Genomic DNA, 12792 nt, shown 5'->3' on the forward strand with positions numbered 1-12792 from the left:
GGGAAATATGTGCCTACGATAGTTTATAGTTTATAATACTCGGTATCTAGGGTGAGACCAGAGATTCACATATAATTATGGAACTTAATTAATCCATCAGGACTCCGGCATTCAACAGGTTACTAATCTTGCTATGGATCAATCATGTGCCTATGTCAATCAATTACATTTGGAATTATTATAATACAACTACTCTTGATAGTATCATCTTGTATAAATATTATCAGATGGAGGTGTTTTACCCTAAAAGAATGGTCTTTTACCCTGTTTACCTTTAAGTCATTGTTTGGTTTAAATAAGAACAGTCCTCGCGTCAACAAATGATTTAGTTAACTTGATTAGCGCTTTTGAGTACTTACCCGTTTGTCATTTTGATTTTCAATTGTTACTTACATATCAAAAACTACTCAAAGTAATAGTCACTTAAAGTAACTTTACAAAAAATTACAACATTCAAAGTTATACTATACTACTCGAAATACTTCTTGTATCCATATGTACAATCGTAAGTAGTTTAGATCACTTCATTACTAAGTTATTGTTATATTCACATGTAAATTTTATAACTTTACATACAAATACGTTCACAAGAACCTACAATTCCTTCATTCTATATATAAAGGGTAGAAATAATGTAACAGTCATAGTGCAGTATCAGTCAAATTATATATTTTTAGCTTGAATTTTTGTGACTAAATACTTACCGTTAACTACACAGACTGCTAACCTATTCCCACACCTATACGATAGCAAGTAGAGCGGAAGAGAGAAGAAGTATTACTTACATATTTACAGCCGCAGATTCACATAAGGCAGAGAAAAATACATATATTCCTCTAACTCCATTTCGCTGTACGCACATTTATTATTTATCTAATATACTGTATCAATATATACAATATTTATTTACTCTGTCACATTTCAGTACTCTAATATACACGTGAAGTGGTCGTGAGTTCGTTATAGTTTAGTCCTTTTATTAACAACAATCTCAGCGGCATCAAGAAACCCTCATACTGATATCTCTTGAATCTGTACTCTCTTCTTCATGATGCCGGGCGGCGCGGGAGTCGTGGCGGCTGGCGGCACGCGCAGGATCCCCGAGCCGCTCGCACCGCCTGAGTCCGACTCGGGGTTGGACTCGCATGCCCCTTCCGACGGGTCGGGTACTGGACCGAACTTCACTTGAGTAGAACAATCAACTACCCTAGGTTCAAAAGTGCTAGTTCTACCTATAAGATCTTGTCTTCCATCCACTTTTTGAATATCAGGTTTCTGTGTGTCTACACCGATGCACACTACACTACCGGCTTCAATCGCGCTCCCCACACTCACATCCGGTAACGACCGACGCGCCGCCCTATGCTTCTCGTCGTAGCAACTGTATTCACCAAACGTAGGCTCACCGCAGTCTGATAACGTCCGCAGGTCAAACTTAGACCCAGTAGCCCGTGGCACGTGAGCAGATTTACACTCGAAACCGAAACCCTTCCCATCAAACGCTCGCACTTCATAGTCGAGTTTTCCATCATAATTGTCGGAAGATGATGAGCTTCCCGCTTCAGCCAAATCATCTTTCGATCGCCGGGGACGCGTACCTCTCTGGTGATATATGCCAGCGAATATAAGGACGTTGAGAAGTAGAAGGAAACACCCGACTGCGATTGTGACGGTCAGAGCGGCGGTATAAGACTGATAATGAGAAGAAGCGAGTCGCCGCAACAGCGCGTCGTCAGTTTGGACGGGTGTCGTCGTGACATTAGGGGGGCAGTCAGTGGAGGGTGCGGGTGGGAGGACGGAGGGCCGTGGAGGCACCGTGCGCGGTGATGCTGTGCTGCGGCCGCTGTCGCCACGTCCAGCTCCATCCAGATTCACTACATGCGGCACATGTGTTCGAGACAGAGACTGCACTCTTACAGCGCCTACAAATAAAATAAATATGATGATGTTTACATATTTTGTTCTTAAGTAAAAAGGCACAGTAAATTACTTATCAAGTGGACTTGCCTTCGTAATAATTAGGATCTTCTTGAAAATGATGGTGTCGCATGGCGGCATCCGGCATGTCGGGCCCGGGGCGGTGCAGTTGCGGGATGAGGGACAGCCAGAGCGACATCTTGTGGCCCCGGTAATGGCTGCGCATTTCAGGCTTACTACCTGTACCGCAAAACGAAAGCTAATTGAAATAAATGAGCACAACGGACTTGTGGTAACAATTATACTGTTTGGGACCCAAAAGTTTGTTAAAAGGGTAAAGTTGTTCATTCGATGTTATAATAGATAGAATCGAATATAGTATATTTATAATACAAGACAGTTACGCACTGATCTCCAGGTAGAGCTGGTTGATGCTGTCATATGTGTCCCAGTAAGGCGTCTGGTTGGGGCCAAGTCTTGGTGCCTCGCCCAACAGTGGGCTAGGTGGCGGCGTCGCAGTCGGGTCGTTCGGATTACTACCGAAAAATGCTTATTATTCATTCAAATTATAAAATGAATTTCATTTTAACACATCAATGTACTCATAATATTTTATCTTCATTTTATTTGACAAGTAATTTATTCTCCCTTTAATGACATATAAAACGAAATAAGTGTACTTAAAACTTTCTAAGCTCAAACAACATAAACAACACTCCCTTTAATGATGCTTCCATAATTTTAAGAGCGATTATTATACGCATCTTCTTAATTAAAGTCATATGCGGTGTCATTTCATGCTATTTGGTTTTCTTAAAATTTAGAAGTGTCAAAATGAAAATGAATGAATGAATCAGGTATGGAAAAACTATGGTTTTATTTATGTTTTGTTTTACACATGTTTTACGCACATTAATGAGATTTGAAATAAATAAGTACCTATACAATACAGTCAGTTAGATATTTATTGGTGAAGAATGAATATCTATATAACATATTTACATAAAATTTTGCGTACTTAAGGAACATAGAACAACAGAACGTAATTAAAATAATTGTTTGTTAGTGTATAAACATAAACCGCGCGAACCCTCAGTTCACGCGGTAGTGCTCTCTCGGATTACCGCAGTGTAACTTGAAGTCAACTACAAAGGGGCTGGTACGTTTAATTATATTTCATACGTGATAGGAAACTTGATGATTTCTTTAAATTCTCACAGTGGGTTGATAAAATATGGCGTCATAAATGCTTAAAATGTAATATAAGAATAAGAAGAAATATAAATAATATGTTATGATTAAGAACTTGGTTGGCTAAATCGACACTAACATTTCTATTAATACTTCGGGATGTCCGTCATTATTATAGCCGTTTCTCATAACGATATGACATCCACCTCCTGTGTTTTAAAACAATCAAGTTAAATTCAGAATTACGCAGGGAGGCTTACGCGTTTAGATGGATGCTTATGCATGCTGTTGAGGACTTACCCGTATTTAACGAAGTTTGTGATGTAGTGCATGCATAAACGTGAAACTCGCTGTTCCTGTTGAGTGTAGTTCTGTGCGTGATGAGCCAAGGACAGTGGAACACCCAAGTAGTAAGGCAGTTCCTCGCCGTGCACTGAACCGGGACGCTACGAAATAATACATTACAATTTACACATTTGATTTTGTTGGTTTATTATCTCTTCTGTAGTTACTCACATCTGATACTTGAACATATACAATAAAGGTTTTAAAATAACAAATATATCAATTTCTGTAGTTATTTGTTGTCAGTTAATAAAAAAGTCAACTAATTTCAAGAGTAAAGCGTACCTGCGGATAATCCTTGTCGGGCGAGAGGTGGTGAAAGTGCGAAAAATAAGTGGTTCCACCGCGGAGAGCGTGCAGGTACCCTAACCTGATAAGTGGGGCCGCCGTTCGCCCGTCGCTAAGCACCTAATGGAAGCGCAAAATGGAATTATACAACGTGTACCACAGACTACTAACTGAAACGTAACTCGCAAAGTTAAATTAAAGTCATGATAAAATGTTTGCGTATTTCTAAGTACCTACCTACGACCAAGCGGCCTAATTGTTGCAACAGAGCCGAGCCGACGCTAATTTCTTACCCGAAGATGCAAGTCTTTTCTAATAAAGCCTTTCACCGCGCCCATCTTGTATTCAGTGTGCGCGAGCGTCATTAACTTCCTTTGTAGGACGCGGGAACGCTCGGTGAGTTGCGAAAACCACTTGAAGCTTAATTGAGATCGTCTGCGATACCGCCGGCTCGGGGCGCTCGAGAATAGTCGACTCAGCCTGTCAGTTATCAACTTGGAGCCCACTATCGATATCGTGATCACATAGAATCCATAAATACACGCAACATCGTTATCTTGCAGAAAATATAGTAACAATAATTAATAGCAAAACTCCCTAATATTCTGGAGCAACCCGGAAGCGTATAAGCGTACGTAGTTTAGCAGTGTCATCACGCGTCTTTTCTATTAGAAGTAATTGAAACTTTATCTTTGGAAGGCGTAAGAAAAAAGTTGAACACGTACCTCAAGCGTAGCGTCGCGGACGCTGAGGGGGTTTTGCAAAGGTTTATCCCAATCCGTGTACTCGTTCTTCAGGGTGGAATATATTTCGTTAAGGTGGTAGTAGTAGGCGTTCCTAACGAATGTGCGCAGAATGCGGTCCCGGCGGCTTTCGTTGAAACCGAACTCCAAGTCTTGAGCGTTGAATTCCAGGTAAGATTCTGCAAGGAATGGCATGTCATTTTGCATATTTATGATCCAGACCCACGGAATCTATTATAAAAGTAGAACAGACTTTTAATAGCTCTACCAACCTAAGAGAAAGATGAAATAATTATTAGAATACCTTAACAATGCCTTTAATGGAAAAACGTTTGACTGTCGTAAGAGCGTTTTACATTGTCCGATCCGATATCGGATGTCGGAAGGAAGTAAAATGTAAGATATATGTGTTTCTCTGTATTTATATATGCATTGAATAAATTATTTATACTAAAAACGATAAATAACGCAAAAAAGGCGGACTTGCCAATGGCAGTCTCCTGCAGCTGTTTTTGTCATAGGCGCCTTCCGTCATCCAATATCGGAAAGGCGCTTCCGATAAATTTAGTCATGTCGGAGCCCCCCGTCAGCTGTCGGACCGATAATATTTGTTTGTGTGCGTATGTGTCAGGCATGTTTATTGTAGTGTGCGTGACCGCTACGCGACGGCGCCCGGGCGCGCCCCCGCGGCCTGACTACGGGGATGTAGGATCCTACATCCGATATCGGATCGGACAATGTGAAAACGCTCTAAGAGCTCGGAATAATCTGATGCATAGTCATAATGTTAGAATTTTCCTTGCGCTTTATGGAAAAGTATATTACGTAGGTATTTATTTTTGATGTGAAGATAAATCGATGTGAACCATGTAAAAATTACCAGTAGTGGTGAGGCCGAACAATAGTTCCCTATGCGAAAAGTCGGCGAGCTCGTGGCCAGCGGCAGACGCCACCGCGGCAGCGCCGGCGCCGAGCCGTGTGCTGTCGGTGGGCGGAGGGGCCTGGGATTGATAAACAAATTATTATGTTTACTGACTCGCTTTTTATTTGTATCTTAATACTGTATTATCTAGTAAAATACAGACTTAAATTTTTTTGTAGGTATTTAGGTAATTATTTAAAAATAAAATACTTCTAAGATAAATAATTTAGAAATCTACAGGCTTTATGAAGCTACAAGATGGCGAATAAAGTTTAGTCGCAGCATATGTTAAGGTTCTGCGCACGAAACTCCACGAAAAGTGAAGTTGTAGAAGTCGGCTGTAATAATACAGATTAGTTCAGAACTCAACTGTTTTGTAAGACATGATTAGTTTAATCTCTTAAGGCTTTTCGTCCGAACAAATTTCAAACAGATTTGTAGGTAACTACTTAAGTAGGTACTCGACGTAATTTGATTGCTTATTTATTTTAATCTCTTCGATGCCTAGGTACAGGAGATTTGTCGACGATCCCTGGTATAGCTTAATAAAGTTTTAATTAACTTTTTTCACGTAATTATAACTAGAATCAGGAGTCAACAACATACTAGTGAAATCAGGTATCAACAACACACTAGTAAAATCAGGCCCCTATTTCACCAACGTGACAGGTGCGACAATTCGACAAGTCTCATTGTTGCTGACGTCACAGGCATCCATGGGCTACGGTTATCGCTTACCATCGGGCGGGCCGTATTCCTGTTTGTCACCATCATTGTATTATTTAAAAAAACTTTATTATATCGGCAAAAAACAGGTAAGTCTCTTGCGATGTTTATGATGATAAGATGACAATTGTTACAAGATTTCAAAGAACTTTCGGAATATCTTGACAGCAAATGAGTTCTGTGTCGGAATTTCGTGACAATTGTCGGATTTCTTGTGACAATTGTCATTAGCTTCACAAAATAAGTACTTATTAACTGGCGATATAGTGGAGTTTTTTTTAAATTAACATGTCGGTGGCAAACAACCACACCGCCCGTCTGATGGTAAGCGGTTATCGTAGCCTATGGAGGCCTGTGACGTCAGTAACAGTGATGTCGATAATTGTCGGACCTGTCACGTTGGTGAAATAGGGGCCAGGTGTCAACAACACACTAGTGAAATCAGGTGTCAATAACACACTAGTGAAATCAGGTGTCAACAACACACTAGTGAAATCAGGTGTCAGCAACACACTAGTGAAATCATGTGTACAGAAGCGTGCGAAATGCTGCCAGCCAGATTGCTCGAATCTAGGTATCATTGCATTACAGGCAAGTGAAGCAACGTTGCCACGTCGGAGATGTCCGATCAATTAATCTAATTGAACTGTGGCGTATCTAACTACATACTGGCCCATATAACGCCGATTTGAATAAGAACCGAGTATAGATAGACGTACTAGGGTAACATAATCGTCCTAGGCAAAATGGTCTTATAATCGAAACAAAGCCCTGACACGACAAGGTTAAATTTGGGTTACATGCTTTTGTGATTGAGTTGGAGCTGCAATGCCTTTTGGCCCGATGAGCTTCAATCTCCGGAGGTTTATATTCTGAAGTTATGAATATTCAGTTCAATTTTAATGGTTTAAATTTACAATTTAATTGTAGAAGGATTTAAATGGTAGAAAATATCAGAGACGAACCCTTTAGAAGTAATTTAATGCATTATCATACATATTAAAAGATTGTTGGTGTTCTATATATGTATACTTACTGGTCCATGTTTTCTTTTAAGGCGATTTGCATTTACTGGAGCGTTGGAGTCCTCGACTTTTATAAATCGTTTAGAGTTCAGAAACCATACCAAATATTTACTTTTAATATACGAACAGCACAGCGTTGACGAATGCGAAGACCATATGAGTGATGATGTGTCATAGAGCTATAATCTGTGTGTGAAATGACTTTGGAAAGCTCTATTATCCCAATAAATACATTATTTTCTATTACCAATTGATCATAAGTACACAAAACAAAACTACATGAAGATCTTAGAAATACATAAGTATAATATATCGATTCCCTACTATTTAAACTACATATAAGAAGATATTGATGTAAGTTAATTGGTGAATATATGAAAGAATAACTAAGTGTCATGAAACAAATTCAGTCCAATTGGAAACTTTATTTTTTTGTAGTGTTGGATCTGTTTTGTGTAACAACGAATTTAATATACATAATATACAAATGTTGGAACGATATCCCCCCTCCTGTGCTTGAGGCAAAGAGTATCCAACAGTTCAAATCTAGACTTAAAAAGTTGTACATGAATAATCAAAAAGAGTTTGAGAATATACACGTGACCAGCCCCGTGAGGGATGCGTTCATAAAGTTAACTTTTAGGTAAATACTAACCACACGAAACATATGCTATTAAATACTGTTTCTGTATTAAGTACCCCGTAAGGAAACTATTGTCAAATACTAATGTTTTGTTTTGTATGTGAATTTCATAATTTAAATATTATGTAATCTTAATACCATTCCAATTAGCTGACCAAGGGCGGGTTTAAATTCAGCAAGCTGTACCCGCACCTTTTTCATTACTTACACAATTTGTTGCACAATGTTTAGATTAATACTTACCTACTTACTCCTTATACCTAAGATGGACTAATTACCTACCTAACCCTTATACTATACCTAAGAACTTATGTAAAAAGTAATGAAATAAACGCATTTGTATTTGTATTTGTATATACTGTTAGAATATTTATATGAATCCGATTTCTTGATTATCTAATGAATTTCAATTAGGTACCTACTTCATATCGTTTTATGAGTATATCTGTCGTTTTTTTTAGGGTTCCGTACTCAAAGGGTAAAACGGGACCCTATTACTAAGACTCCGCTGTCCGTCCGTCCGTCCGTCCGTCTGTCTGTCACCAGGCTGTATCTCGTGATCTGTGATAGAGATCTAAATATCAGACAGAGATTGATATTAGGTGTGATAGATAGCTGAAATTTTCACAGATGATGTATTTCTGTTGCCGCTATAACAACAAATACTAAAAACAGAATAAAATAAAGATTTAAGTGGGGCTCCCATACAACAAACGTGATTTTTGACTGAAGTTAAGCAACGTCGGGCGGGGTCAGTACTTGGATGGGTGACCGTTTTTTTTTTTTTTCTATTATTATAGTTGTAGGTCCTCGCTTTCAATACGGGCGGCCTATAACTATTATTACTTCGTTTCATTAGTTTTTATGAATGTATTATTATGCAGTTTATTTAGATATATAAAATATTATAAATATAATTATATATGCATATATATTAGGCACTTTATTTACGTATATAACATATTATAGTATATAGCATGTTTATGTGTTATTAAATTTTTTAAGTGTGTTTATTATTTTACTTATGAATTTTTCGAACGATGTTTTTGTTATTTCTTTTTCTATTATTTTAGATATATCATATGGGTCTATTTGATGACCGGTAAGTATTTGAGTGAGTTCGGAGGTGAGTGACATACGCTTGCGAAGTGTTGTTACATGTGTAAGTGTAGGCCTCGGAGTAAATATCTATGGAGCGGCCATTAACAGGCGTTCCCCTCTGCAAAAAGTCCGCGGCCGCCGGTCAAGGAGGTTATATAAAACTAGTTGCCACACGTCATACGCCATTCAGCAAACGTCAGTCTAAGCGGAATGATAGGAAAATGGCGAATTGCAGCGTTTTCTCGTTCAAAATGAGATCGAAAACATCTAGTCTACAAAAAGAACACGTTTCTTATCATATGTAGGTACTATTACATCTAAATATTATCAAATAGTGCATTAACTTTGCAAATAACTAAAAAACATTGTCAATCTGACAGTGATACCAGTGATATGGTATTAAATCTGATTTAGGGTAATTCTAAAGAAGACTTTCTAAATATTATTTAGGTACGAGTAGAATTTCTAATAGGAAATATTATGCGAAACTCTGCGTAGGGGGCGCGACTACCACAATCCATCACAATCTGGGGGTCCGCCGCGGAACAAGAAATATTAAATTTCGTTATCTAACCTCTCTATCACTATTGCATATTTGAGCGATAAAGAGAAAAGAGAAAATTTACTAGCTAGCTTAGTGCTACACTCTGGCGGCAGAACATTGCAGTAATACGCCCTATTTGCGTTGCTTTTTGTTATATAATTTATGTAACACATTATTTTTATATAACACCTTAGTTTCATATCAACCTAATCTATTTAATCAAATAAATAGATCTATAAGAATAAAGAAAAGGGGGACGGGGGATCAAAAAGTAGTCGAAAACATCTCGCGTGATTTGTGCACAACCCCTAAATAACGTAAAATTACCGATAGACTATTTTTTGAAAATTAATTTTTCCTTTAGTTTCTACATATAGCTGGTCAAGCAGATCTTGTCAGTAGAAAAAGACGGCAAATTTGAAAAATGTAGGCGGGAAGGGATATCGTCTCATAGAAAATTTGAATTTCGCGCCTTTTTTACTGACAAGATTTGCTTGACCAGCTATATATTTTTATTTAACATGTCAAATATTTTATTAATTTAAGGTATTTACGGCTGTCACTTTCCATAAATAGGCACTTTTAATTGATTACTCTGGTATCACCGTACCAATATTAGTGATGGGACACTAAAAACCAATATCGGTAAAATCGATATAAACATAATGAATAATATACAGATGGTCATGATGCCTAGCGAACACCAGCCATATCGTACAAACCTCAAGGAGTGATATTCCTAGGCAGATTATGATGTGCCTAGTGACCACCAGCCATATCGTGCTAACTTCAAGGTCTGATATTCCTAAGCAGATCGTGAAACGCCGGCATGTCATGTTCTGACTAGTGATCACCAGCTATACCGTGCAAACCTCAACATTTAGGCATATCGAATAAGTAGGATGTCCTACATTTTAGCAAATGATAACCATTGAAATGGCTTGACAGCCAACTTATAGGACGTGTTTGGGTAGCGTATGATTTTAGTACCTACCTAGCACCTACGCATTCTGCTCCAAATGCCACATAGAATGCAGCACTAGCAGTGGCAAAAAATGCAAAAGGCAGATTATTAAATGGCGGAGTTTCATGATATGCCTAGGAATATCTCGATATGCCCGATTTTACGATCTACCGCCGATATATATACTAATTATCCCCTACTCAATATCCCTTAAATGACATCCTATATATGGCCGCGTTCCATCTCTGTCATCAGATCTGCATGCTCAATAGTATATTGCATTGCTTTCAGAAGTAAACCAACATGTAAAATATTAACTAATGAACTGATAATAAAAAATCATTATATCAGCTTGCAAGATTCGCCCTAAACAAATTGACAAACTATTAGAACAACATCTAAAAACAATACAATAATTTAAAGTTAGTAAAATGCTGGTAGAAAGACTTGATATTGTAATATTATTATAATTGATAAAAGCAGAAATTAAAACTAATTGTCAATAAAATATCGACAATATTATCGGCGCGTCCCTCGCACTATCTAGGTTTACTTAGAACTGACGTCATCTCGTTCACGGACAGGGTTGTCTGTGTTTGTTCTTGTACTTGTGTGAATATAGTTTTTGCTAGTGTTTGATAATTTTGTCGTGTGCGTGTGTAGCGACGCATGCTAAAAATGCATTAGTGTTAACATTATTTGTGTGCGTTACCTCGTCCCCCGCGCCAAAAACGACAGAATTTTTCAGATAGAAATTAGTGCGCGTCTCTACTCCATAGATATTTACTCCGAGGTGTAGGCAGATGTTGCTTTGTGTGGGTTCCTGTTGTACTGTTTGTGTACATTTGTTCATGTTTTCCTACTATTGTTTTATGTAGGTTCTTTTTATGAAAGGATAGGGGAAATCTGCAGAAATCAGGACTTCTGTGTAATGATGCCGCGTGTTTGGCGGCTGTGTCTGCTGCCTCATTGCCGTGAAGGCCGGCGTGGGCTTTAATCCAACAAAAATGGATTTCTCCTGCTTGTTGGATTTGGCGGATTAATTTATGGATGGGTGGGGACTATAGCCCAAGCCCTCTCGCGCATGAGGGGAGGCCTGTGCCCAGCAATGGGACGTATATAGGCTGAAATTATTATGTCTCCTTTTGGATTTCACGGGCCTGTAAATCCCGGTCTTTTGATATTAGGCTTGCGTGGGGATATAGATCCAACACGTAGAGGCACCTTGGATAGTTTTAATGTCAAGGTGACGGGTGACCGTTTTTATTAGATAATGGTACGGAACCCAACCCTTCGTGTGCGAGTCCGACTCGCACTTGGCCGGTTTTTTTTTGTAAATCCAGGGTTAAGCTATAACTGTTGTGTAATAAATTGAGGGGTACTTTTAATTTAGGGCCCGACTTCAAGATATGTTCGCATTTTGTGATGAAATGAATAGCGGTGACATTAAGCGTCAGTCATTAAGGTATCAAAGTCAGAGTTGCAGTTAAAGTACACTTAACGTAATTCGTTATCGTGGCGAACATTAACCGAACGTGCCTAAAAGTGGGTACCTACATAATTAATGTAAACGACTCAAATTAGATCAGATTTTTGTAAATAATAAACTCACGGAAGACGGATTGACTATAACAGTGCCGTCGACGAAGGGTGCGAAGCCGGGCAGGAAGCGCGGCGGGTCGAGCCGGACGGCGAGCAGCTCGGCCAGCGGCTTGTTGCGCAGGCACGGCGCCAAGTCGTCCTCCTGCAGGTCGCCGTGGCAACCCGTCTGCTCCGCCACCTAACAACCATATCATTTAATAGGTAAGTACTTTTATTCCAAGGAAAGCAGCTCTACAGGAGGAATGGCGACGTGTCGTTAAACAAGTCCCTCAAAAGTCTACATAATCCCCATTATCAAGAGTGTAACGAAGAAGAAGATACTTTTATTCCGAAAACGATCCTACCTATAGGATCAGCACCTAAAAATAATGAAGTAGGTACTCGTATCAGCCGGCATGAATAATACCCGGCGACAAATATGTAATAGCGTTCTACCATAGCTACAGGCGACATTTGCAGATCCGCAATCCTTATGGGTTACCTTTCTTTTTATCGTAAGTGGCTCTCTTTGCAATGCCCATGAGCTGAGACCCGACCCGCTTAACAAGATGACGCGCTTCAGTAGCTCTGAAACAAAACAAAACCTAATTTAATTTTGTTATTTCGCACACAAGCATCGGCAAGATAATGAAATCTGTCCTCAAGGAAAAACATTTGTTTGCTTCCTTCCCCTTTATTATTTCAAACCTTGTTTTTTTGTATTTTTAAGTTGCTGAACTAAGTTCTGGTCGACCGACCTTACTTTTAATTACGTTTGAGAAAGCTCTTGTGCGTGCCTTCA

At 38.9% G+C, this 12792-nt stretch overlaps 1 protein-coding gene across 1 annotated transcript in view; it reads right to left on the reverse strand.

Moving 5' to 3' along the window:
- Positions 1-220: 220 nt before the first annotated feature.
- Positions 221-12792, reverse strand: part of LOC134790786 (neuroligin-1-like) — an 88544-nt gene continuing 75972 nt past the window's right edge. Inside the window, exons 7-15 of the mRNA XM_063761720.1 lie at positions 12493-12578; positions 12022-12189; positions 5365-5485; positions 4467-4663; positions 3739-3861; positions 3409-3554; positions 2326-2453; positions 2008-2157; positions 221-1922 (exon numbers count right to left, since the gene is read on the reverse strand). Of these exons, the coding sequence (XP_063617790.1) occupies positions 1012-1922; positions 2008-2157; positions 2326-2453; positions 3409-3554; positions 3739-3861; positions 4467-4663; positions 5365-5485; positions 12022-12189; positions 12493-12578 (2030 nt within the window). The 3' untranslated portion in view covers positions 221-1011. The remainder of the gene's footprint in view (positions 1923-2007; positions 2158-2325; positions 2454-3408; positions 3555-3738; positions 3862-4466; positions 4664-5364; positions 5486-12021; positions 12190-12492; positions 12579-12792) is intronic.

The sequence above is a fragment of the Cydia splendana genome, chromosome 5 (genome assembly GCF_910591565.1).
Source record: "Cydia splendana chromosome 5, ilCydSple1.2, whole genome shotgun sequence".
In the NCBI taxonomy this organism is placed as follows: Eukaryota; Metazoa; Arthropoda; class Insecta; order Lepidoptera; family Tortricidae; genus Cydia; species Cydia splendana.